General features: G+C 38.0%; 2 protein-coding genes across 3 annotated transcripts in view; both read left to right on the plus strand.

Moving 5' to 3' along the window:
* Window positions 1–25766, plus strand: part of LOC131682790 (alpha-1,3-mannosyl-glycoprotein 4-beta-N-acetylglucosaminyltransferase B) — a 138071-nt gene that overhangs the window by 31382 nt on the left and 80923 nt on the right. The gene's annotated exons all lie outside the window — the stretch shown is intronic.
* On the plus strand, window positions 21442–25637 carry LOC131682793 (uncharacterized). Its single transcript, XM_058964548.1, has one exon. The coding sequence runs from the start codon at window positions 23149–23151 to the stop codon at window positions 24019–24021; it is 873 nt and encodes a 290-aa protein (XP_058820531.1). The 5' UTR covers window positions 21442–23148; the 3' UTR covers window positions 24022–25637.

A 25766-nucleotide genomic window follows, 5' to 3' on the forward strand; every position in this document is an offset into this window, starting at 1 on the left:
TCTTGCATGACTAGACCGTATTTATTTCCCCAATCTGATTCGGGTAATACTACAATATCCATGTACAATTTTTCGAAAGGTGCAATGGAAGTAGTTGTAATTTTCATCGGAATCTTGTTGGACCTACCAATTTTATTCTTTTGGCACGAGTCACATTGTTTGACGTAGTTTTCTACGTCTCTACGCATGTTTTTCCACTCGAATAGTGGGCTTATACGTTTTAACATTCTTTTACTTCCGACATGTCCGGCCAGCGGAGAGTCATGAAACTCTTTAAGAACAGTTTCTGTCTCTTCTACTGGCACGTGCATTCGCTCTTTCTCTGGTGCATATAGAGTGAACACCTTATTGAATTTTCCTGCAATGAATCTTAAAATATTTGTTTCCAGTGTAGTTTGTATATTTCTGTAAGAGATAATTTGAATGTTCTTATCTGCTTTCATATGTTCGGGACAGTTCGCAAACGCGTCAACTAACCCTTTAAAAAATACTTTTGTGTCGGCTCGACCCGTTTAATATCATTCCCCATATTTTTCGGTTGGGTATCGCAAATACTCTACCGTTCAAATAATCTTTCAACCCATGAGGTAGGTCGACCAATTCGCTTAGCTCTTTATAGGCTGATTTACTGTTGACAATCACGAATGTGGCGTCTGTTTGGCTTTCTTCGATCTTGCTCTTCGAAAATTTTAATAATTTAAAATCAATACGTCCTTGGGCTAGATCATTCTGGAAGTCTTGATGTGAGATCAATCTTTCAACATCACTCTTCTCGTCCCATTCGAAATCGATATTCTCTAAACCATCCATGTGCGGATTCCACTCAGATATCTGTTTATTCTTGAAAAGACCAAATCTTCCCGTTTGATCCGTAATTTGTGTTGGGGTTTTGTTCTCTGCGTCTGTCCGCCTCGCAAGTTCTTTATCTTCTTGCTGCTGTTGCCGATTTTGCTGTCGAGTAACTACAGCGACAGTGTGAGTAATTTCATCCTTATCGGTTTCCGGATGAAGTCTTGATAAAAAATCGGCTACAACATTGTCCTTGCCTTGTTTGTAGCGAATATCCATTTCTAACCCTTGTAATTTTAGGCGAAGTCTAGTAAGAGTCGGGGAAGTCTCTTTTAAATGCCATATCGAGATCAATGGTCTATGATCCGTATAGACAATAAATTTTTGGTTATATATAAAGTGTTTAAACCTGTTTACTGACCATACGATTGCAAGTAATTCTTTTTCTATCGTATGGTACCTTCTTTCTGCACCGACTAGACCTCTGCTCGCATAGGCTATGGGTCTATCGGTGGACTTTTCATTAGAGAGTACTGCACCAATGGCATACTCGCTTGCATCTGTTGTGATCACAAACGTATCTTTGTAGTTCGGTCTTACCAACAGAGTATCTGAAGTTAAAAAATCTTTCAATTCTTCGAATGCTTTCTGACATACATTAGTCCAACTAAATTTTACATTTTTCTTTAGCAGATCGTTCAATGGTTTGCGTTTTTCTGCTATTTGTGGTATGAATTTACCATAAAAATTAACCGTTCCTAAAAACCAACGGACTCCTTTAACTGTTTTTGGCAGTCATTTCTTTGATGGCCTTTATATTATCTTCCATCGGCCGAATGCCTTCTGAATCAATTGCATGTCCGAGATATTTAATTTCGGTTCTTAAGATTTGGCATTTTCCTGCCTCAATTTTCAAATTGTGTCGGCGCATAGCTTTCAAAACATTTATGAGGTTTTCATTGTGTTCTTCAATGGTCGACCCGTAAATGATAATATCGTCTAGGTAAACGATAGCTTTCACATTTTCAATTTCATATAATATTGTGTTCATCAACTTCTGAAATGTTGATGGACTATTTCTAAGGCCCATAGGCATTCTTATGAATTCAAAATGCCCTTTTGGGGTGGAAAAGGCTGTTTTAGCCGCATCTTTTGGATTGATCGGGACTTGGTAAAATCCAGATTTCAAGTCCAATGTTGAAAAATATTTTGATCCTCCGAGGTTGTCGAGTATTTCGTCGATCAGCGGAATTGGATATACGAATGGTTTCGTTACTAAATTCAATGCTCTAAAGTCGACCACGATTCTATACTTTTTATTTCCGTTTTCATCGTCCTTTTTAGGTACGCACAAAACCGGTGCATTCCATGGACTTTTACTAGGCTTAATAATGCCCTGCTTCAACATTTCCTCGATTTCTGCATTTATATGCTTTTTCGTTGCTTCGGGAAATCTATATTGCCTTTTATTTATCGGCACGTTTGACGTCGTCTCTATTTCATGGACAGCCGCGTCTGTAGTTGTTAGATGGTCTCGTTTTTGGTAGAACACATCACTATATTCAGCCATTATTGATTCCATGGCTTGGAAATTATATCTTTTTAAATGATTCAAATTAAGAATTTCTAATAATTTTTCAGTTCGTTCATTACCACGTAACTGATCGTACTTTTTATTTTCAACCAGACAGTAGTCCTGGTTGTCATCCAAGTTTTCCGAAAATTTGTTCTTCATAATAGGAATCCACGAAGCTCTCGTCGTTGGATTCATTCATGTAATTCTTTTTGTAGTAATTCTTATTTCTACCATAATCATTAAAAACTGTCCTATTTTCTGATCCGTATTCTGGGACCATACTAGTCATGCACTTTCTTCTGTGAAGTGTATCAATTTGATTATTTAATTCTTCCATATTGTACTGAGACCCAGCATCAGTATAATTTATAATTGCTGTAATTTCGCATTTGCGCGACATATTTGAGGGCATTTCATTATCTCTTACCATTTTATTTTGGTTTCTATTATTAATCGCGTCCCTTCCTTCGGGGGTCTTATTACGTTTTTCTTCGACGTATTTAGTTGGATTCTTTTCATCCGCGTTGTTCGGAATCTTTTCCCCTCTTAACGTAAAATTATCAGTATTTTGTATCTTATCTCCATTTGACTTTTTGTCGAACTCATTCGATTTACTGAGTGCGATGTAGTCCAAATGCTGGGAGATAAAAACTGTGTGTTCTTTTAAAAATTCTGCTCCAATAATTCCTGGAACACATAGGTCTTTTACCACATAAAACTTAATTTTATAATCGGAATTCCCAATTATGAAATTGGTCTCTACTGACCCAATGGTTTCTGTCTGTATCAGATTAAAACCGGTAATATTTACTTTATCTCTATAATTGATGAGTCTGGTTCCAATTTTCGCGAGCGTGTCCCATCTTATTACATTAAGGAATGCTCCTATATCAAGCATATACTTAACTTTAGTATCTGGCCTTGCAACTGAGGCGATATTTACTAGTAACTGATTGTTCCTAGTACATTCTATATTCAATTTTTCATATTGAGAAGTATCTCTTCGCAATTTATTATTGCCGTTATCTGGCCTTGTCTTGGGCCTTTCGTGGCCATTGTATCTTTCGGCAGGCAACTGCCTGTTAGTATTTGCACCCTGTCTGGTTGCGTAATAATTCCGTAAATTTGTATTTATGCTTCTTTCATTCGTGAAGCAATTTACGCCCAATTGGCTATTTTGGTCTTGGTAGTGACCTATGTTAGAATCATAATCTTGCCTTCGGGGCTTCTGATTCTGTTTAAAATTTTTAGTTTTTGTATTTTGATCAAAGTCTGACCAGCAAGTTTCCGCATAATTCTGCGGTGAATATTTGAAATTACTTTCGCCTATTTCTGGCCGATAATTTCTTTCAGGTAGCTCATAATCTCTACCTTCATCTATATATTCAATTGGATTTCCGATATATCTTTTCGGTGTCCAACATTGTTGCGTAACAGTACGTGTACGCGATAATTCTAACAATTCCAGCCTGCTTTCTATCTCTTTCAGACACTGGTTTTCAATATCTACTTTCTCTAAGTAGTCCAGTAATTGCACTAGTGGCATCCCTCTGTGTCCACGCGCAAATAATTTTAACTCTTCATTTCGCAGACCCGCGATAAAATGTAATCTAAGGCTAATAATCATTGGCATATCCTTGATGCCAGTCCCTTCATTATAAACATCAATTTGGTCTTTTATTATTTCAGCCCGTATTTTATACTCTTTAAACGATTCGTTCGGACTTTGTCGAAGGGTCTCAATTTTTGAAATTACCTCTTCTATCCGTTCTCGTTTACCAAATTTCTTTATTAAATTTTGTTTTAATTCTGGTCAAGTATCGGCTTTAATTTTCAATATTTAGGTTGCTGCATTCCTTCTTAGTTTTAAGAGTACCACGTAGATCAACTCATCTCGTGACACTCCCTGGGGTATTTGCTTTTCAAAGTGTTCTATATGATAGATGAATGCATCTAGCTCATCGGTAGATCCATCAAATTCTGGAATGCATTGAATTGCTTCCGTCTTCGGAAACTCGTAATCCATCTTTTCAAAATAGAATAAATATTTAATATGGTTGCTAGCTATTACTAAGTATAATTGGAATATTAACTGGATTAAATCTTTTTATTATTATATTTTTATATTTATTGAAATATTTTCGTTCCACAGCACACTCTGCTGCCATGCGATTTTTAATAAATTTTTCAATATTATTAATTTATCCATTTTTCAATAATAGTGTATTCTTTTATTATTAATTTTAATTGCCCCAAATAATAAATTATAGTGGTATCAAAACTTTATTGACTTCTAACAATCAATGAAAAACGAACCACCCTAATCTTGCTCACAGCGATATATTTCCAACGCATTATAGTCGATTCAATTATATTTTAAATTTCCTATGAAGTGTTTTCTAACAAAACCTTATAATAAATATTTTGCTAATCATAATTAAGCCACCCTGATGTTCTAACGTAAGCTTGACTATGGTCATGGCTGGCTAAATAAACTACATCATAGCTGCACGTGATTCATAAAGTAATAAGTCACTTTGCGCAAAGCAACGGGTGACATAATATAGTTAGCATATAACAGTGTTTTTACCCACAGGTAAACACCGTATTCCAATGGCCTACATGGTTTTAAGTTATTATTTTCGCGGTCAAGTTATTGAAACCTGACCTTCAATTTTCGACGCTTGCATTTGCTCGAACCTGACATTTAATTCGTTCTTCCCACTGTTTTGCGCTATGTAGTTCGTTCTGCCGTTGTTTATTCAAACAGCTGTGCTGCATAGCGGAGCGAAGAAAAAAAAATGCTGACCCAAAATTTTGTTCATGTGCGGGTCAATTGTGTTTATTTTTAATTTTTTTTTGTTTCTTTTTATGGCAACCTATAGCATTTCGCAGTCGTGCTTTTTATGAAGCTTGCTCTCTTGGTAGGAGACTGGTAAGAATCGCTCGAAAGTGTTAAAAAAACAGCTGCAATGCAACTTTGGAATGTGAACTGTACCTAGCAGTACCCAGATTGGGACCAAATCTATATTGATAATGTGAAACTCAGTCGAAGCTCGTACGCTTCTGTTTATTTATTAATTTGATAAAAGCAAACACAAACACATATCGTGCTGTGTGCTTTCCCATTTTTAAATTGATTCGTCAGAGGCTTGTTCTGAGCGATACTAACAATGTATGTTTCCCTGGTATTGGGTGATGATTAATTCTTATTAATTTTCGAACTTTCTGTGTTTTCGAATGACCGACTTAGTACCCTCCGGCTTTATGCCAGGAGGTCGGGTTGCATTATATGCTTTTTTTTGTGCGAGGCGGTTTTCATATTGAATGAAACGTTGGACAGCTACTTTTGCGTGTCACTTACAATGTGCTGCTCCGGGTCATGATACCCTGGTAGCGCTTTCAGTGGATCTTTAACCAGTGATCCTTATATCCTTAAGGATGGTTGGTATTAACAAAAAGATTGACCTGATAGCTTGGACTCGCCATTTCTATCGGTCTGTTAGTGTTAGTATAAAAAAAATTGTCATCGAGTTAGTGATTATTTGCTTGAATAATTACTTTAAACCCCGTATAGCACCCCTATCCTATTTGTATTGAACTGACACAGGTCAACATCTCGGCGGGCGCACAATTCATGAGCCCCACTGACAGTTCAAATTGTTCCGCTTGTCTCGCTCAAGGCCCGATTTTTGCTAGCCAGATTCCGAGCCGTATGACTCAATTTTATTAGATATTTGGTAAAAAGCGAGAATATTGGATACACACCTAGAAAAAATAGTGTAAATTTACGTCTCCTGACCCTGACATATACGAGCATCAAAAATGACTTAGTCCCACGTTTGATTCCAATTTTACATGACGCTTAACTTCGTAAATCATGTAATTCTACTCCACATACAGCGTTTGTTCTGAATGGTAGGAAGTGTAACCCTATGTCATTGCGCATGTAAAGCATATGTTTCATGCAAAATTAAACGGAACACGGCAATGTTCCATCATTTCGTCAATTACGGTTCGTTGAATTGTGTCATGTTTGCAAACACGTCAACGATAAAATTCAGATTCTTTTTTTTTCTTTTTGGTGTGTAGCTAATTGAAGAAATAAAGTAAAAATGGTTCACTTACCTGAATTGCACCCTTTTTCGTCTGTTATGTTTCCGTGTTATTCACTTTTGTAATTGGTTTTATTCGATAAAAATTGATTACTTCTCTTCTTTCAACTTTTTTTTTTCGAACAAGATTATCACTCGCGCTTGAAACTAGTCATTTGATTCCGACGATAGCTCGCATTGCTCGCTTATGGCTCCGTTTGCCTTTTCACTCTGCGCGCAATTTTTTCTTCAACCCACCAACGCTTGTCTCGATGTGTTTAAGTCTTTGACGATAGCAGTCGTTAAAATTTAAAACTCGTAGCAAGCGCATATGTATTTGTAGAGATCGTTGACGCACTCTGTCAAAGTTTTGCATTTGCACTGCATCGATCAGATATGCTGAGTGTTTGCCTTTTTCCACATTTAAACTATCGCATTTTTCGTGGTTTGTTATTTTTCTTCAGTTTTCCCCATAAAATTCGGCAGACAGGTGGAGAATTTTTTTCTTCACATTCAATATTAACACAATCAAAAATCGCCGAATTTCTGCTTTTCACGAATCTAGTCGAGGTGACTGCACTTATGGTCAAGGTTTTTGGCGTTTCCTAGCCTTTCACTTTTGCGGCTTTAAGTTTCCGCTGTCACCAGAATGCGCCGCCGGTGGCCACTGGTTTTGTATGACGGGAGCAGGGTGGATTTTTCTTACAGATTTGCCTTACCGGACTCGGTCAAACGTAAGCTATTTCGTTTTCTTTTGCACAAATATCGCACAGGAAAGGCACTAAGTTTCACTACCTTTATTTGTTTTGCGATACACCTTCAGGCACATACATACATGTTCACATACGGTCGAATTTTCCGCTTAATTTAAATCACTAATTTTTTGATAGGAAGAGACTTCAGACTGAATTTTCTCAGCCGCCGAACCCGGTCAGGTGGTTCTCAACTATCGACTAACTTTTCTCAAGACTGCACGACGCACCCCGGTTTTCGCGTGCTAACTCTAACTGACTTATATCGACTGACCTCTTCCAATCTGACGCAAAAGACTTTTATCATTTCGTCGGTGTAGACTTCTCTCTGAGAGAGTCTCAGACCTAAACAAAACATTCTTTCCACGCTCGCGAGAGTAAAGACCCCGGTGGATGAATCAGTAGTTCACTATGACTCATACTCGGAAGCCTTTACTTTGTACAAAAGCGTCGCCGTCTGTTGCTAGCAGCAACAAACTGTGTTTAATTAAACAAAGTGTGTATTCGTTTTCCGTAAGCATATGGCTTGGAAAGCGCGAGTGCATCAAAATATCAGCTTAGCTTAAGGCTGTAGCTGGTGATGTAACCCAGGAAATTAGCTTCCATGGTGCACCACTTGGAGAAATTTTCCAGGGTTGATGCTGGCCGAAAACTATGGGCGCTGCACTTGTCTCCAGTCACGCGGGACAATATTCTGCTCAAGAAACTTGTTGAATAAATTCAACAAGCGTCTTTTTGCTAGGTCAGGCAGATTCTTCACCAAGTTGAATTTAATTCTGTCTGGACCCGGAGCATTATTGTTGCATGAGAGGAGTACAATTGAAAATTCCATAATTGTCAAAGGCGAATCTATGGAATCGTTACTTGTAGGAGCATCGCGAATGATTTTCTGCACAGGAGCAGAATCTGGACAAACTTTCTTGGCAATATTAAATATCCAGCGATTCGAAAAATCTTCGCTTTCATTAGTTACGTTTCGATTCCTCATTCTTCTGGCTGTATTCCAAAGAGTACTCATTGATGTTTCTCTTGACAAGCAATCAACGAAGCGTCTCCAATAACTAGACTTTTTGACACGACGGAGACTGTCAAATTTGTTTTGCAAAATCGAATAATTTTCAAAGTTCGCACGTGTACACCCTTTCCGTTTCATAATTTCTTTGTAAGCAACTTTTTTAGCTTCATATGCATCCGAGCACTCTTTGTCCCACCAGGGATTAGGAGGCCGGCTATTCATTGTCATGCCAGGATTGCATTTCGTTTGGGTTTGTTCTGCTACTTCACTAATCAAACCCGCTAGAAATTCATATTCTTCGGTAGGTGGTAGCTCTTCCGTCGAAACAAGAGAAGTGGAAATTAAAGATTGGTATTTTTTCCAATCAATATTTCGTGTCAAGTCATAAGGGGCATTGATTGAATTCGTGAGGCCTAATTCACTGTTAATTGAAATAACGACTGGCAAATGATCGCTACCGTGAGGATCAGGTACAACCTTTCACGTGCAACCTAACCGAAGTGATGTCGAGCATAGAGATAGATCTAATGCACTTGGTCGTGCGGGTGGTCTGGGGATGCGTGTCATTTCGCTTGTATTTAAAACTGTCATATTGAGCTCGTCACAAACATTGTGTATCAAAGAGGATCGATTATCATTGAAGAGGGAACCCCACAATACTCCGTGAGAGTTGAATTCTCCCAGTATCAGCCGCGGAGCAGCCATGGATTCCACTACCTCGAAAATCTGACGTTGTCTAATTTGAGCATTGGGAGGTATATATATAGAAGCGATAGACATGTCTTTGCCTTTAATGTTCGTTTGGACAGCTACAGCCTCAATGCCCGCAAACAAGGGGATGTTAATTCTACAGAAAGAATAGCACTTTTTAATTCCTAGAAGCACTCCTCCATACGGGGTGTCTCGGTCTAGGCGGATAATGTTGAAATCATTCATGTTGAAATTAATGTTTAAGGTAAGCCATGTTTCACATAAAGCAAAAGCATCGCATTTCAAATTATGCAGCAAAATTTTTAAGGAATCAATTTTTGGTATGATACTTCGGCAATTCCACTGTAAAACAGTGATGGAGTCTTTCACCTTAGGAGTTGAATGAACCATTGAAAGATATAATTGCTGCAAGGATGGGCCCTTGAGCAATCAGCTGCTCTAAAAATGTTCTAATTGTTGGGAGGAAAGCTGAAAGTGTACTCTTTGGTGGTTCAGAAATATTGAATGCTTTAAAAATCCAATCAACAATTTCAGAAAATTTCAATAAACCTGTCCCCGGTTGAGGCTCGGAGGAAGTTGAAGTTTTATTATTTCCAGTAATGGTGTTCTGTTTGGATTGTACATTACCAAAACCGGGAGGGACTGGCTTCGGTATTGCATCGGAATTCTTTAGCTTTGGCCGCAATTTATTTATTGGAGGAGAAATTTTAAGGCCCTTGCTTGGCAGTTTGGGAAAAGAGGATTGTTTTCTTTTCCTGGATCCTCTAGGTAAAACAAATGATGTACCTTCGGACGCTTCGTCAGAGTCAGACTCTTTCGGCAATAGAATAGCGTATCTGTTTTCTGGGACCGTGGGTTCAGGAGTAGCATTTTTCAGTATTTCTGCATAAGAGCGCTTAGACCTCTCCTTCAAGGATCGTTTAATTTTATCCTCTCGCAATTTATATATGGGACATGCAAGGAGCTCGTGTGAATTTTCTCCGCAATGTAAACATTTTTCTAAGTTTTTATTGCATGTATCCTCTTGGTGAGGCCCCCACATTTGCCACGCCGTATCTTATTGGAACAGTAAGTGGCTGTGTGGCCAAGCTGTTTACAATTGAGGCAATTCATCACACGAGGGATGAAAAGGCGAACGGGGAGACGAATTTTATTAATTAGAACATGGCAAGGCAAAGCAGACCTAGCGAAAGTTACACGAAATGAATAGAAGGGTCGGTAAACTTTTTGCTCTTCTTCAAGTGATACTGAGTACAATTGCTTACAATCGAGTATTTTAACTGTATTGAGCAGGGTGTTCTTGAAACAACCAACACCATGCTTAAGTATATCCTCGGCAGTGAGGCTGGGTTCGGAGATGACTCCATCGCATTCTATATCGCGCGAAAGTATATAAACTTTATATTCACGCGTGAAGAGTTCGCAGGCTACTATTTCGTTAGCTTGTCTAATGTTATCAATGCTAACTCGAAGTTTGTCTTTATTTACTTTGACGATCTCTGTTACAGCAGAAAATCGTGAAGTCAGATCCCGTGCAATTTGCACAAGGTTTAATGGCTTTCCTTTCCGCCTGAAGAAAACCTGCCAAGGTCCAGAAGACCCTTGAGGGTATAGTTTTATTCTAGGGGGAGTTGAGAGAGGGGGATCAGAAGAATTTTGCTCTTGTGAAATGGAGGATTCCATCTCACTATCCTCCATCTCGCCTACCATACACAGTAAGTTAATTAAATACTAACACTAGCAAAATTATATTAAAATCTACCTGTCCTTCGAAGAATTGCAGATTTTTGATTTTTTCAATAGTTAGAGGTACCAAATCATCGCGGCAATATGCAGTAACGAATCGAGGATAAAAAAGGAAGCATTCCAGCATATAAAATTTTTTGACGAGAAAGGTCTATTAGTTAATCCAGAGAAACTCAAAAATACTCATTATAAGAAAATTGAATAACTTTCACAATTTACATCCGATTTAAACTCATAACTCATTTTCATTGGATATTAGCAGGCTATAAGTGTCACTAAAAATATAATTTTTAAAAATGCTTAATTTTGCCCAAAATCTTGGCCAAACGCTTAATTTTCTTTAAAAAATTAGGAAAAATTAAGAAAAAATTCAACAAACTCGTAAGTAACATCAGAACCATTAGTCGCATCAAAACAAAATGTTCGGACGACCGACAGTATATGCATTTAACTTTATTTTAATATAATTATATTTCATGTTGTTGCGCTATTACCGAAGATGTACGGATTTTACTAAATGTACTTTTTTCTTTAAAGGCGAAATTCACTTTTTCACTCTAATTCGAAAACTGTTCTACTGTAAATTTTTTGGATATCATTTTCGAATTCAGCACACAATTTTGCATCGAAAATAGAGGTCAGCTTTTGGAGCTCAGATTTTTATTTTGTAAACTAGTGTAATTAGTAAAAGTTGATTACAGTGAGTATTACATGAGGAATGAATTATGCCATTATTGCAAATGTTTTCAGAAATCCACATTGAGACTTTTCTAAAAATGTTTTGCGTTTACTTTCGTTTTGTTCGCACTTGAGCGTTTTTCCATATAGCGATATATCGACGAAATGCTAGACAATACTGAGCTTATAATGATGGTGTAAGGCGAGTAATGAATTCCATAAGTGTCATTATTTTCCGAAAAGAAATGTACAGCAACAAAACCATAAGTTTCACTGTGATAGTATACTAATTTTACAATAGTTACCGTAAAGCCTCTACGCGTTGTTGTTGTTGCGTTGTGTTGTGACGATGATTTTGGCGGATTGCACACTGACTTCATCATGTTTGACTGCTGATTATCTAATAAGTGTTGCTTAGGAATAGTTACCGTAAAGCCTCTAGCTCAAAAAGTACACTTTGTATTTCAACTCTATTGATTTCATTAGAAAGGTGAGAATATTTCATATTAAAGAATATTTCATAATAAATCAGATATTCAGTTTAAGCTACATTTGAGAAATTAAGTATTTTAAAGTAAGTTTTTTATCGAGTTTTCGTCTATTTCTCGAAAACTTAAATAGTTAACAACTTTATTTTAATATTTCGGATTGTTCGCATGAAAAAGCTGGATAATTTGTTCTTTGACGTCATACACCTATCTCTTCTTGTTGCTACGTGTTTGGGTTATTGAACTTGGACATTTTTATTTTATTTTCTTATATACTAACTATACATAAAAAAGTATTCCACTTATCATATGTAGTACTACGATATGAATGTAAATAATATCGGGCGGCCCCTCGAATAACTGGTCCGCTCATCATGGGTAAAAGCTTCAGTAATTTCTCCCGAAATGTGAATGAGAGTGAGTGGTTGGTTGGAGTTCCTTCGAATGAACTGTCAGATGAGTGGTTGCTCACCCACCGGATCCAGTCGTGGTTGCAGCCGAGTTACTTTTGGCGGGTGGTCGCGACGCAGGCGTCGCCCCGCTTTTGAGATAACCCTTTCTGCGACCTTTAACCGCAGAATAAGCTATAGTGGAGGGGAAACTATTTGTCTCTGGGTTTTGAAAGCCATTCGGCAGCACCCGAGATTTGGTGGTAGAGGATCGAGGTCTGGGGATATTCAAAAGAAATTGAAGCCGTATACAAAAAGGCTTCGGGGAAACTTGCGTAATTTCGTGAACGATTGCGTAGTTCCGGTCACGAAGATCTGACTCATGCTTTAAACTGAGGACTCCAAAGATCTGATTTTTCACTTTGTTCTGGATCGTGGAAGAGGCAGGAGTGGTTTTAGTTTTTTTCTCGCGCCTCGGTGTGGTTTTATAGGTAAAGATAAAAATCGTGAGATTCTCTATATAAGTTTTGCCAGTAATTAGTTTTCCCTTCCCAGTTCTAACTCGTACAAGTTAAGTGGCTTCCCGCATATCGAAGCAGTAGTTTAGAGTCGGTATTCCCGAATTAAGGTAAGGTGCAAATGGTGGCCAGTGCAGTGCGTGCCCTAATTCCAACTTGTCGTTGGATGCGTGTTTTTCGTGCAGGTTTGAAGCTGCAGCATCCCGTCACACCGATCATCATCCGTCATCAACCGCTTCTGACCCCGCCATCTAACTACAAAGTTCCCGGTGAACCATCCGGAAGAGCGACGACCGTCAAATTCACGCTAGCTAGGGAGCAGCGTCGTTGCCAGCATACGTCCAGTTGCTGGGCACCGACTATCGATCAACCCACGGGGGAAGCATGTAATGCAGTGACCCCCATCAGGTCAGACTCTGCCAGCAAACGACCGGGTAAATCGTTTGTGGCAACCGGATCAGCATCTCCAGCGGACTGGATCTTCGAGCGACCCACGTAAATCCATGGTAGTGTGAGTACTCATTTCCTTTTTTGACATGTGCATGATCAATTTTGTTTAAACCCGCAAATGCCGGTTCAGTGAGCTAAGTGACAGCGTTTTCGTGACAAGCTCAAAAAGCCCGGGTTCGAAACCCGATTATCAATTTTTTTGTTCGGCGGTTTTATTTTTCCCACCCCGTGAAAATCCTAGGTCAGCGATGAAATCGCTGTGTTACACGTAAACACGCCGACTGTATATGCACGCACCGTAAGTTGAGCCACTCATTTTCGGATGAACACCACGTTAGTTAGTTAGATTTTTGATATGCTTTGGGAAGGGAGAGAGCCAGGATAGGCAGTGACCATGTTGGTTAGCGCGCTGCGAGGAAATTAGCTAGCAAGTTGGAAGGCCTGGGTTCGAGACCCGAAATGTGAAATAAATATTTTTTTGTAAGCGAATTATGAGTTGAAGTGATTAAACAGTTTTTTTTTACAGTAAACTATTTTTTGGTATTTTCTGGTGTAGGTAGTTTCACGATTTTCGGTCGTTTCCGTTTTTAGCGAACAGAGTTGACTCCTTTTTCCTTCGACTCTACCTTTCCTAAATCGGCCACGATTGGGGACCTTGTGTTTGAGTAGATCTTTGCCCGTGATGATAAAAAGCGTTAGAGCTAATCAATTATACCGGTCTGAGGCCTTCTTTGTATACTGTTGTTGATTTCTAGCGAATGTTTTAGACTGGTAATCAAGGTACCTGAGTCCAGTTGGACCATTCTGGAGCCAGAACTCAGAAACAAATGGTACCCGCCCGTAGGAGGGGTCTCAATAGCTGGGCAAACCGAACAAGGCGAATGGTCTCCTTCGGGGGTGCGCTGAAGCCATCCGTTAGATATTGATTTAGGCTCCGGCTCCAACTGTCTCGGGTTGCACATATTTTTTTGTTTCCACTGGAAAGCTAAGAAAATTTTACATAGAAAAATACACTAATATCTTACAGTAAAGTGAATTTAGCACTCTTTTAGAAGTAAATTAGTTCAAAGTTAGTGTGTTTTCAGCGTTTTTGCTAATTTCCTTCAAAATAGTAAATAACAAATAACACCTTTATTATTATCGAATTGATGCATCTTAGCAAGTTCTACAATTCCTTCTTTGAGTTTGTATCAGTATCTCTTCATTTCGACACAAAATCATTTTAATCACATCATTACATTAGCAAAAACAACGATTTTGAACCCAATGCATCGTACTCCCCAATTTGTAGTATGCTTCGCCTAGCGTCGCTTCCGAAGGACTTTTAATTTGACTATCGAAAGAGGCTATCGACCTTATCAAGAGTTCGTGAACGCAATCTTCGGTGAAGAGTCTGTTTCACTCTGATGACTGGCCGACGACAGGCTGGCACAATTGAAGCTACCCGTAGAAATGAGAAAGTTGTTATGCAACTGGGGAAGCTCGGGACTGTTGCGAATTCGAGAATGTTGCTATTGTCCACTTCATACCTTTAACCTTCTCGGAAATCTACGGAGCACATATGCAAAGTTTGGAGTCGATCCGTGCAGCGGTGATGCTCGGTCATCGCAAAAACACTTTCATTTTTATATTATAGTAAGATTATATGCAAAATTCCACTATTCTCGCAATCAATTCACGAACCAACCAACAAACACAGTTCAGTAAAAGAAAATACCTGGTAAAAATTTGTTTCCTATTTCCAATTAATTACTTGAACAAAGCCACGACCGAGCGATTCGATAGTACTCACTTGACCCTCGAATCATCAACGAATCGTATATGTGCGCTCTTTGAATTCATTAGAAGTTATATTAGCACGTTTCAAGCAATTTGTAACTTCATTCCGATGACCTTCTAAGGAAAAACATCCAAATCGCATAGCATACCGAGCGGCATAACAAACATCACAGGTTTTCAAAGTGTTTACAGACTAGCGCTGAACATTTTCGGGTGCATCGGAATATTCAGAAACCAAGCACGGAAACATGATCGAATATTCCTGTTTTGCGAAGAAATATTCAACTTTTGATACCTTTACATTTCATTACTTTCGACCTCTTGTCATTTGGTCATTTGCAATGGATTAACTCATGCACACATAGACACGGCCACTTAAACAGGTTTTTCTGAATTCCCCTTCCCGGAACCGTCGGAAAATGCCAAAGAAACTTTAATAAGCCATCGACCAAGCAACGGCTTTCAAATGCAAGCAATGTATTTGTAATACAGCCATTGCCGAAAAAATTGGCCTTTCTGTACTAGCCATTGCTCAAAAACGACCCTTCCTGTGTAAGGAAGTTAGAAGCAGCTTCTCATGTACCCAAGAACAAAAAATAAACAAAGTGTTGTACTCACCAAGGTATTCACCAACCCAGCTATAATTATCGGAACCGGCTTCTTGACTGACATAAAGTAATCAATTGTTTTAATTGAAAATATTTTACTGATTTATTATAGTTACCTTGTGCCAAATCTTCCGCAGCCCTTTATCACAAAAGCAGTTCACCATAATAACGACGACTGTCAACAAAAAATTACCTAATATTTTGTTTGAAGTGAGCTACCCAAAAATGGGTATAAATCAATGACCTTGATTTTGGGTAACCGCCATTGCTCAATAGCTACCCAATACGAAGTTCACAGCGACGAACTTAAATTTTGGGTAATCTCTAAACTTCGCAGTGAGCAATTTTAACCCAAAAAATAGGTAACTTCGATTTTCAGGGTACACTTTTCTCTGCATAGTCAAAGGGAGAGGCCCGTTTCATTACATCATATCTAACAGAAACGTCAAACGAAGAAAATTGCGTTCAAAAATTTCCTTGTAACTTTTAAATTTATTTAACAAAGCACACAGAAGGCTATTAATTCTACTATCACCTCTGCATTTACTCATTGCAGGATCGTATAAGCATATTACATGTTTTTCGCGAAAATAATAGGGAGATAATTGATAACTATTATTTTATTACATTTTGCCGATCGCTTTTGCTATTATGCTCTTTTACATATGAGGTTTTGGCAACACCGTTTGTAGATGGTACATTTTACTGTGACGTTTTGAGAGACGGGATTGTAGTTGTGATATATTTCATGCGCTATATTGCAACCGAGAGTGTAGATATGAGGTTTGGCATTGGCAAAACATACTAACTACAGTCGACTTGGAGAAACATCACAACGCAAAACATCACATCTACAAAATATTAGCAAAACTTTGGTATACTATACGTGACATTTTGAATTAAGATTAAATTAACATATAAAGAGTTATCATTTTTCTCTATTATTTGTGGACGATAAAGAGTCAATGCTTAGCTTTTATTTGGCCTAGTAAACTCAGTTTGTTTACATTTGTTAGTTATTACGTTTTGAATAAACGGTATAGATTTATTGTCGTCGTTTATGATTGAAAATATTGAATAGATTAAAAATATTAAAAAATGTAAAATAAGGAAAGAGAAGCTGTACCGCTCGCGTCTGGTGGCTGTACTGGGGGCAGTATTTCTTTGTCATGTTACTGCTTTGCTTACAGACTGCCGTACAGCGCTGGGCATCCTGCAATAGCGAACGACAGCAGCAAAAGAGAAATGAGAATGTAGGCAGAAAAATTACAGCCGCAGAAAAGGTAGGCATTTTGCATCCTTGGGCATGTGCCTAGAAGCGACTGAGCCCACCATATGTTGACTACTGTGTACGTTTGTACATCAACATAGGATTGCCACCCCCTGGTTAGAAAAGATCGACGCTTCGCGTAATTGAAATTTTGTAATTTGTTTCTCGCATCAATAAAGGTATTATATATGCAATTTGATAATAATATTAATGGTTTTAAAATAATTTATATAAGGAAAAGAGTGAAAAAATTTCAATAAAATTGCCTTTGGTTCACTTCAATTCATTTTCGGGTCCATCAATTTTACTTGGATCGGGCTCAAATTTTACAGGTGTTCTTGTCAGGTTAAAAGGAAACTTTTTCAGCCCTGCGCTCGTTGATACGGCTATATTGAATTTTTGTCTAATAACTCGCGGCCAGTCTAATGGGGGTACAATATGTATGGGGCATTCCACGCACAATTTGCCACGAAAACTTTTTTCCCAGATAATTTTTTTTCTCGGTTTAGTAGTCAAAAATATTCGACACGTATTTTTTTATTTCAACATAGTAGGCGAGACTATCGAGATTTTTTGTGTTTAATTTCACCATTTGAAAAAAAAAAACCTACTTTTTTCAATCGCTCGTACTGTCAAAAGTAAAGAAGGTACCAAAAATTGCCCAAAACATGAAATGTGCGCCTTTTTCATAGCGTTCGGATGAAGTATATTAATACTTACTCAACGTATTGGTTTCATGGAAAATATTAAAAAGTTTTAAACATATCGATCTTTTCACACTTGGACATGATTTTTTTTCTTTTTTTATTGGATGAAATAGGAAAATCATTTTTCTTGATGCCATAAAAATTTGGGAGTGGGCAATTAAATACTTACGGAGATATGAATTTTTCAATAGCGCATTGGGCGCGAAAAGTACCGCCACGCACTTCACTCATACTCAGGTTTGACTGTATGAGATTTTACACACTACCACGTTGTGTAAAACACTCTTGCAATTAACTTCATTATCATTATTCATTATTATATTATTTATTAGAAATAAATAAAAATAAACAATAATAATTATTCAACGGATTGACTTGATTTTTTTATGAGGATGCATAATATGTGTAGCCAGTCGATGAACAACGGAAAACTGAATAAAAAAAATTCTCTCATTATTTTTAAGAAAAATGAATGAATTTTACATAAAAATATCAGATTTTTCGGATTTTATAATGCTATTCCATATTCCAAAATTCAAACCATTTTATATTTTTTTTGTTAATCGAGTAAATAATAGTCCAAATTTTAAAAATCTTATTGAATTTCCTGTTTCAGTCAATTTTATCAAGAGTTATCATATTCGCCGTGGCGCTCCTCGACGTGGAAATGGTTAGACGTCTACTCTTGGAACGCTTGTGTGGTTCTGTATGACAGCAATTTTTTCTCGTACATAATGAATGTATAAATAAATCTTAACATTACAAAAGCGGTCCATTGTTGCCTTACCTTCAAAATCGTAAACCAAAATCACTTTCGGTTTAAGCACTTTACATCAGACGCCCCCCTAAAGGAAAACATACACAGCCAATGCGTTATGTTTGTTTTAGATTATTATTGTTTTATACTCAATGTTGTAGTTGATTTTATAATATAAAACAATTGGCAATATCTTTGTATGAGATAATTTTTAAAATGATTAAAATATGATATTTGTATTCTGGCGATAAATGATTGCTGAAGAGAGATTCTTGCAGTTCTGCAAAAATTTTGAACGAATGCTTTTCAAGTTTCTGGCGCTTTTTCAATCTTGTTTTCAGTTTAGTTACCTATCTTTTCTACGTCGTACTCTTAACTCCATTCTTTTTGAAAACCTTGAATGTTTGCATTTATTTTTCTGATGGTGTTCGTCAACATTTTAAAAATGTGAAACGTTGTGCTAATTTTTTTCACCACAAATCTGACTGCATTCACCCCACACAGTGACATTTTCGCACAAAAGCCTATGGAAAAGGTGCTTGCGACGAAGTCATTATTTGTCGAGCCAGTTTACAAATGATCAATGATGATCAAATGTGGACCGCAACTGAGTCGTACGATGTGGCAAGGAAAGCTGCTTTGTCACGCAATGTTTCAAGTTCAAATCTCAGAATAACATAGGAAACGTGCCAATCGAACCAATGATGCAAGAGCAGAGAAAAATCCACAGAATTGTTTCGAAAAATGCCATATCTGGACCACAATCTTTTCACTATGTTGAGACGAACGTGGACTTCAAATTAAAACTGAAAATCTTTTCTTCCGGCAACACTGTTGAATGATTAAGACTAAATAAATCTGAAATTAAACATACATCTAAATGCAATAAATAGTAAAGCTAATCGCAAGTGTGTTTTACACAACGCGCTGGTGGGTAAAACTTCATACACCCAAGTCTCAGTACGAGCGAAGCGCGTGGCGGTACGTTTTTCGCACGCAAGGCGCTATTGATAAATTCATATCTCCGTAAGTATTTAATTGCCCACTTTCAAATTTTTATGGCATCAAGAAAAATGATTTTCCTATTTAATACAATAAAAAAAAAGAAAAAAAATCATGTCCAAGTTTGAAATAAAAAATAGATTTGTTTTAAACTTTTCAATATTTTCCATAAAACCAATACGTTGAGTAAGTATTAATATACTTAATCAAAAGGTGGGGAAAAGGCGCACATTTCATGTCTTGGGAACTTTTTGGTATCTTCTTTAGTTTTAACAGTACGAGCGATTGAAAAAGTAGGTTTTTTCAAATGGTGAAATTAAACACAAAAAATCTCGAAAGTCTCGCCTACTATGTTGAAATAAAAAAATACGTGTCGAATATTTTTGACTACTAAACCGAGAAAAAAAAATTTCTGAGCGAAAAAAAAATTTTGTGGCAAATTTTGCGTGGAATGCCCCGTATTTTGTTGCTGCAGCACTATTCTGCAATACGCTGAACAGTCCAGCCACGCGAAGATTTCTAGCGACGTCAGTGGAATTGTCATTTCATGTTTTGACATTTTTGTTTTGAAATAAAGAAATATATTCTGCCCTCTCGTAGGCTGACGGGTTTGACGGTACTGCAAACATCTTCAAGCATATTTGAGCAGACACCTGCTTTAAGATGGTTATTGCATTACGCCTCGATAGTGGTGCATCGAGGAGAGCGAGAGGGCTTATGGGCCTTTTTTATGTTTTTTATTTCATACTCTGCACCAGCCCAAACTAACAGTCAGCTAAGAGCCTGTGCACAACGGCGTGGCCGATTGGCGGGTCGCCGTGGAGTGACTTTTTCTGTGGGCTGTGTTTGCAGACATTGTTCAACAGCTTAACGGCTGTCTTTTTGAGCACGGCTCGCAGTGGGAGTCATTGTGTGTCGATTTGTCGGTCGACCTCGTCAACGTGCACAGGCGCATTAAAAAAATGACAGTTGAACCCTATTAGTTGTGTTGTGTTGTAATAATTGTAGTTTTTAGTACTATTGTAAAATTGTTATGTGCTAGTCGTATGTCTATCTGTGTATGTGTTCGTCTGAGTATTTGTGAGATATGGGTCAGGGAATGGATGCAGAACTGGCTTATATGATAGAATAGTGGGTAATCCTTCTTTGGATCACTTTTTATCGGTGTTCAATTCGTGCATTCCATTCGACTCATTCGGATTGGATAAATGAAGGTACGATTAATTTACCGACGCACATCAATCATCCATTCCCGGTCAGCATAGCATGAGAAACTTTTAACGGAATGCAATTGTCGTTAATAGTAAATATATATCATTTTCTGGCATTTAGACGATTCCAAATAGTTTTATTGCATGTTACATGTGTGTTGTTCAAATAATACTCAATAATAATATTAACTCTTCTCGTTATTTCATTTTGTTTTATTTATTTTCGGTCCCATGCGTCACATTCCTATGATGACCTCTCCGAGTTCATTCATCAAAAAAAGGTAACATTGCTGCCAACAATGACTATTCGCTACCATCAGACGTCGCCAGGTTTTAGAAGAATTGAGATGTACTCTCATACTCAATTGAATCAGATAAGTAGGAACGACCAAAAACTGCAAGTAGCATATTACACATGTCTTATTTTAACACATTAAATATTATTTGTATTAACTTATTATTTACAGGTAACACACATATCTCAACACACAACACTTCCCATACACACGTAAACATTCAAACTCGCAAATATACAAATGCTCGACAGGTGACTGGGCCAAGTGCATTCACTCGTAGGATCTATCATTTCGATGATCGCCTCGATTCTACCAAAACAGTGCACAATTAAGTTGATTTAAGCTAGTCTCGTCTGGTGAATGCATGTAACCTGGAAGCCCCAGACACGACAGGACGAGACGGACAGATGACGGACAGGACTTCACGGGGCCTAGTTCAGATTTTTAGGCATTCTTCAATGCACGGCTAGCGACATAAAAAAAGAAAGGATCTGCTATGTGTGGTGGTTCGCTATTTAAGTATTGGTAGAGTTTGAAGTACTAATGTATGTCTTTCACGTGATGATCATAAATTCAGCTGTATCTTGTACCTATCTAATCTATTACGTCTCTCATATATTGTCCTTTATTTCTTCTTTTTGAGTCCTATACTGCCATTCTACACCCGCCTTCAGCTGGGTCAGCAAAGATGATGATAGTGAACGTCTTAACACTCACACATTCTCAAACGCGGTCTCAAGCGGGAACCTACAAAAATGCCCTCGCGCACGCGATTGCGAATCGATCACGTCCGGAAGTCTATTCTTGATCCTAGAAGCCTAGGTCCATGCCTTCAGCTGGACCAATTAAGAAAATACGCCCATACCTATTAGACAACACGTCTCATGGCGACATGACCGGGAACCCTATCGATATAAACGATCCCACTCTCTGCCAGAATTCTAACCGCGCACCGAAAATTTAATATCAGACTCACGGTTCACGCGACCATTCAAGAACACACGTTACAAAATCACGTCAGCGCACAAACGTTAGAGCCCCTCGCAATTGTCCAAGCAACTTACGCCCACGAACTCGCAAACATGATTACACCCCGGTGATAAGGTGAAAATCTCAGCACTCATAAACTTAGCAACACGATCTCAAGCGTCAACCTACAAACTCCCGCGCTCGCGCCGTCATGAATCGGGATCGTCCGGAAGACTCTATCCTCGGTACCAGCAATCTAGGTCCTTGTTAATTAATAAAAAAAATAATAAAATTGAAAAATAACTCCCATATCCACTAGACAAAACGTTCCATGGCGACATGACCGGAAACTCTAGTGATATGGGGTAACTCTCTCCCTGTCAGAATGTGATCCGTACACCGAAAGCTAAAGATCAGAATGACGGTCCGCGAATATATGAATGGCCGCAGGGTTTCAAAATCGAATTTATACACGCGAAGTCACATACACGCGAGCACACGCGACAAACACGTCAACATACGAACGCTTTAGCCCTTCGCGATCATCTACGCACACCTATGCCCGCGATCGCGTAAACTTGATAACACTCCGGCAATTGTGTGAACGTTTTAGTACTTACAAAGTTACAAACGCGGTCTCAAACGCGAACCCGCAAACGCGCGCGATCATGAATCGGTCACGTCCGGAAAACTGTAGCCTTCATTCTAGCAATTTAGGTCCATACATTCAGTTGGACCAATCCAAAAAAAATAAAGCTCATATCCACTAGACCACGCGTTCTACGGCGACATGAATGGGAATTCTAATGATATGTAAGAACCCACTTTCTTCTGGAATCTGAACCGTACACAAAAAATTAAGTATCAGATTCACGGTCCGCGCGCGATCATTCTAGAACACACGCGAATACGCGAAAGGCACACGGTTATGAAATAGAATTTATACACGCGAAGTTCATACACGTTAGCACACGCGACATACAAACGCGATCGAGCACGTTAACATACAAATGTTCGAGCCCTTCGCGATGATACACGCGATCGCGAGTCCCTACGCCCGCACATGCCTGAACCGTACAATGAATATCACATTCAGAATCACGGCCCGCTACAATTGGCCTATTGCAGTGTTTTATTGGGCGACATTGCCTGTCTCGTCTGCAAATTGTAGTATGTGATTCTGACGGGGAGCCCTTCCGAGAACCTAGCTCTACAGCTCCAGTAGGACAACTCTCGAAAAAGAAAAAAAAATAAAGAAATATATTCTGATCTCAATAAATAATATTTAAATTTCAATATAAAAGCAAATGATAATTAATCGTTAGCTAAATAGTGGTATAAATATGGCCAATGTCATCATTCATGCAGTCCAACAACAGCATGCAGTACCAAACACCGTGTATCATGCCCTTTATGCACATTATTATTTGGGAATGAGCAAAAAAGATATTGCTACAATTTACGGCAAGAGCTTGTTCACAATTTATTCGTGGTTAAGAAAGTTCGAAAATGAAGGTGTCTACCAACGGAAAAAGCGGATCCAAATCTACAAGAAGTTCAACGCGGAAATGAGATTATGGTTAGTGCAATTGTACCAGGAGCATCCTTTGCTATTGTTGGACGAAGCTAAGGAGAAGTTTCAAAAGCACTTTCAAATAAGCATAATTGTTTCCTCGGTTTGTTTCATTCTGCATGAAGCTGGACTTCTGGCTATTCCGTGGGACATTTATAATTTGGTGTTCTTGGACGAAGTGAGTTTTGACAACAGGGATATGTTACGCCGTAAGGGATATGGTGTTGTGGGGCAAAAAGTTATTTACAGTGGTGAATTTTGCCGCAGACCACGTTTATCTTTCTTGTGTTTCTTTGGATCAGACGGAATTTTGGATAGTTTTTGGACGGATGGAACGTTTAACCGCACTAAATTTTTTGACTGCGCTCGCGAGTTCGCACTACGAAATCCGAAAGTCTATCAATATCCACGATTGCATTCAGTTTGGATAATGGATGGTGCAAGAATTCACTGCGATGCTAACATTATTAGATATCTGCGATCAATAGGCATACTACCAATATTCCTTCCGGCTTACTGTCCCTTTTTCAATCCCATAGAAATAGTTTTCGGTCTTATCAAAAAACGCATGCAACGAACACGACAAGAGAATACACCAATTATGAGTGACGTATGCGAAACTATAAGCTATTTTAATAAATAATCCTATAAAAGCCTGTTCGCTCATTGCGGTTACTATTACGGGGGAAATTTCTACCCAGAAAAAGGACTACAGACACATTGCAGCGTTAGGGGACAACGTTTGCACGCATTAAGCAACTGTTAACAGCTTGTCGTTTGAAAAATCCTACGATGTACGCTCAAAACACTTAATTGAATACTTTAAAAGTCCTAACACAACGTTAATGTTATGGGTTCGATATTTTTCAGGTTGTCATTTCATTCTGAGAGGTGAAAATGTCGCGTTAGGGGACAACAGGGCAAAATATTGATTTTCCAACCTACACTTGTATTAATCAAAAAACCTGCTCTATCTCAAACTTTAGAGCATCCATTTGTTCTACGGAATTTGATCATCGATAGTCACAGAACAATACAGTATACTTAGATTTTCGTGCTTTCATGAAATTTTTTTCACGACCGTTGTAAACGCTGCGTTAGAGGACACCAAAATGAACACAAACGGTCGCATATGAAGTGTTGTCCCCTAACGCGACCGAAGTGTTTATTGAAGCTCAAACAGAGCGAAGTATATTGCCTCTAGACATGTAGATAACTCAAAACAAAGATTTAAAATGCCAAACTAGATGTATTTCTAGTTTCACCTTCATGTGTATTTTACAAATGATATTTAGAAATCAAATTAATATGGATTGAGAACAGGCCACACCGCATACCATAGTGTGGCCCGGTATAGAAGAGATTGTAGACCACAATCGCCACTTTCTAATGGTTCGAAAAAGGTGGCTTCAAGTAGTTTTGGATAGTTGAATACATTATTGACATCGGAAAATATATTAAATAAAATTAACTGTTTATTAGGGTGACTCAACAATTTGTTATTTTGTTGACCAAATAAGTTTTTTCAGGCAATTTTAATGCGCTGACTTTGTTTTTTGACATTATAAAATCTTGAAAATAAAATTGACTGTTGATTAGGGCAGATCAAAAAACCTCATTAGGCTGGTTCAATATTTATTTTCTTGTTGCGTTAAAAATAAACAAATGTGACACTGAAGCAACTCAGCAAAGATAAGACTGTCAAACGATTATACTCAGTCAAGCAGTTATGATATTTACATAATGTATATAATGTCGCGAAAAACCAGTAATACGGTTGAAGTAAAGATTTCGAAATAGAATCCCTTCCAGTTCAACCTCTGGCGTTTGTTCAACCGTTTCTATTCATAGATCTGCAAGAAGACACTTAATAGTTATGATTGCGGAAATTAATCAAAATGCAGCCGCTTTACGCGATTTTTGGAAAAGAAGGGAAAGACGCAGCTTTTGGAAAATTTAGATAAATTTTAGTACAAAAAAAATTGTTAAAAATCTGCACACAATTGCGGTATTATGGGTCAGCTGGCCGGCTTGTCACTGAATTATCTAAATGATAAAAAACTGGAGAATTTCGTGAAATTGTATCTTTTATTTGCGAATTCTGAGAAATACGTATCCTCGATAAAATTTTGACTTTAACGTGCTATAAAAACATTAAAAAGCTGGGTTAAACTACGATGTTTGGTTCATGTAGAAGATCAACAATCAATTTCGAAAAAACAAACCGTGGTTTGTTCCAAGTGGCCAATAATTATAAACTGTCCCGTTCCAATTTTTATTCAAAAATTTCTCCACGGTGATTTAGTTATAACCGTAAATCTCCGCCATCTTTTTATTTGTTGTGCTCCCAAGACCAATACGTTGGAAAAATTCGATCAAAAATGTCCA

This window comes from Topomyia yanbarensis, chromosome 2 (assembly GCF_030247195.1).
Source record: "Topomyia yanbarensis strain Yona2022 chromosome 2, ASM3024719v1, whole genome shotgun sequence".
Classification (NCBI taxonomy): domain Eukaryota; kingdom Metazoa; phylum Arthropoda; class Insecta; order Diptera; family Culicidae; genus Topomyia; species Topomyia yanbarensis.

What these genes read in the sequence shown, in the direction of transcription:
- LOC131682793 (XM_058964548.1), top strand. Translation starts at nt 23,149, where the DNA reads ATGGCCAATGTCATCATTCATGCAGTCCAACAACAGCATGCAGTACCA.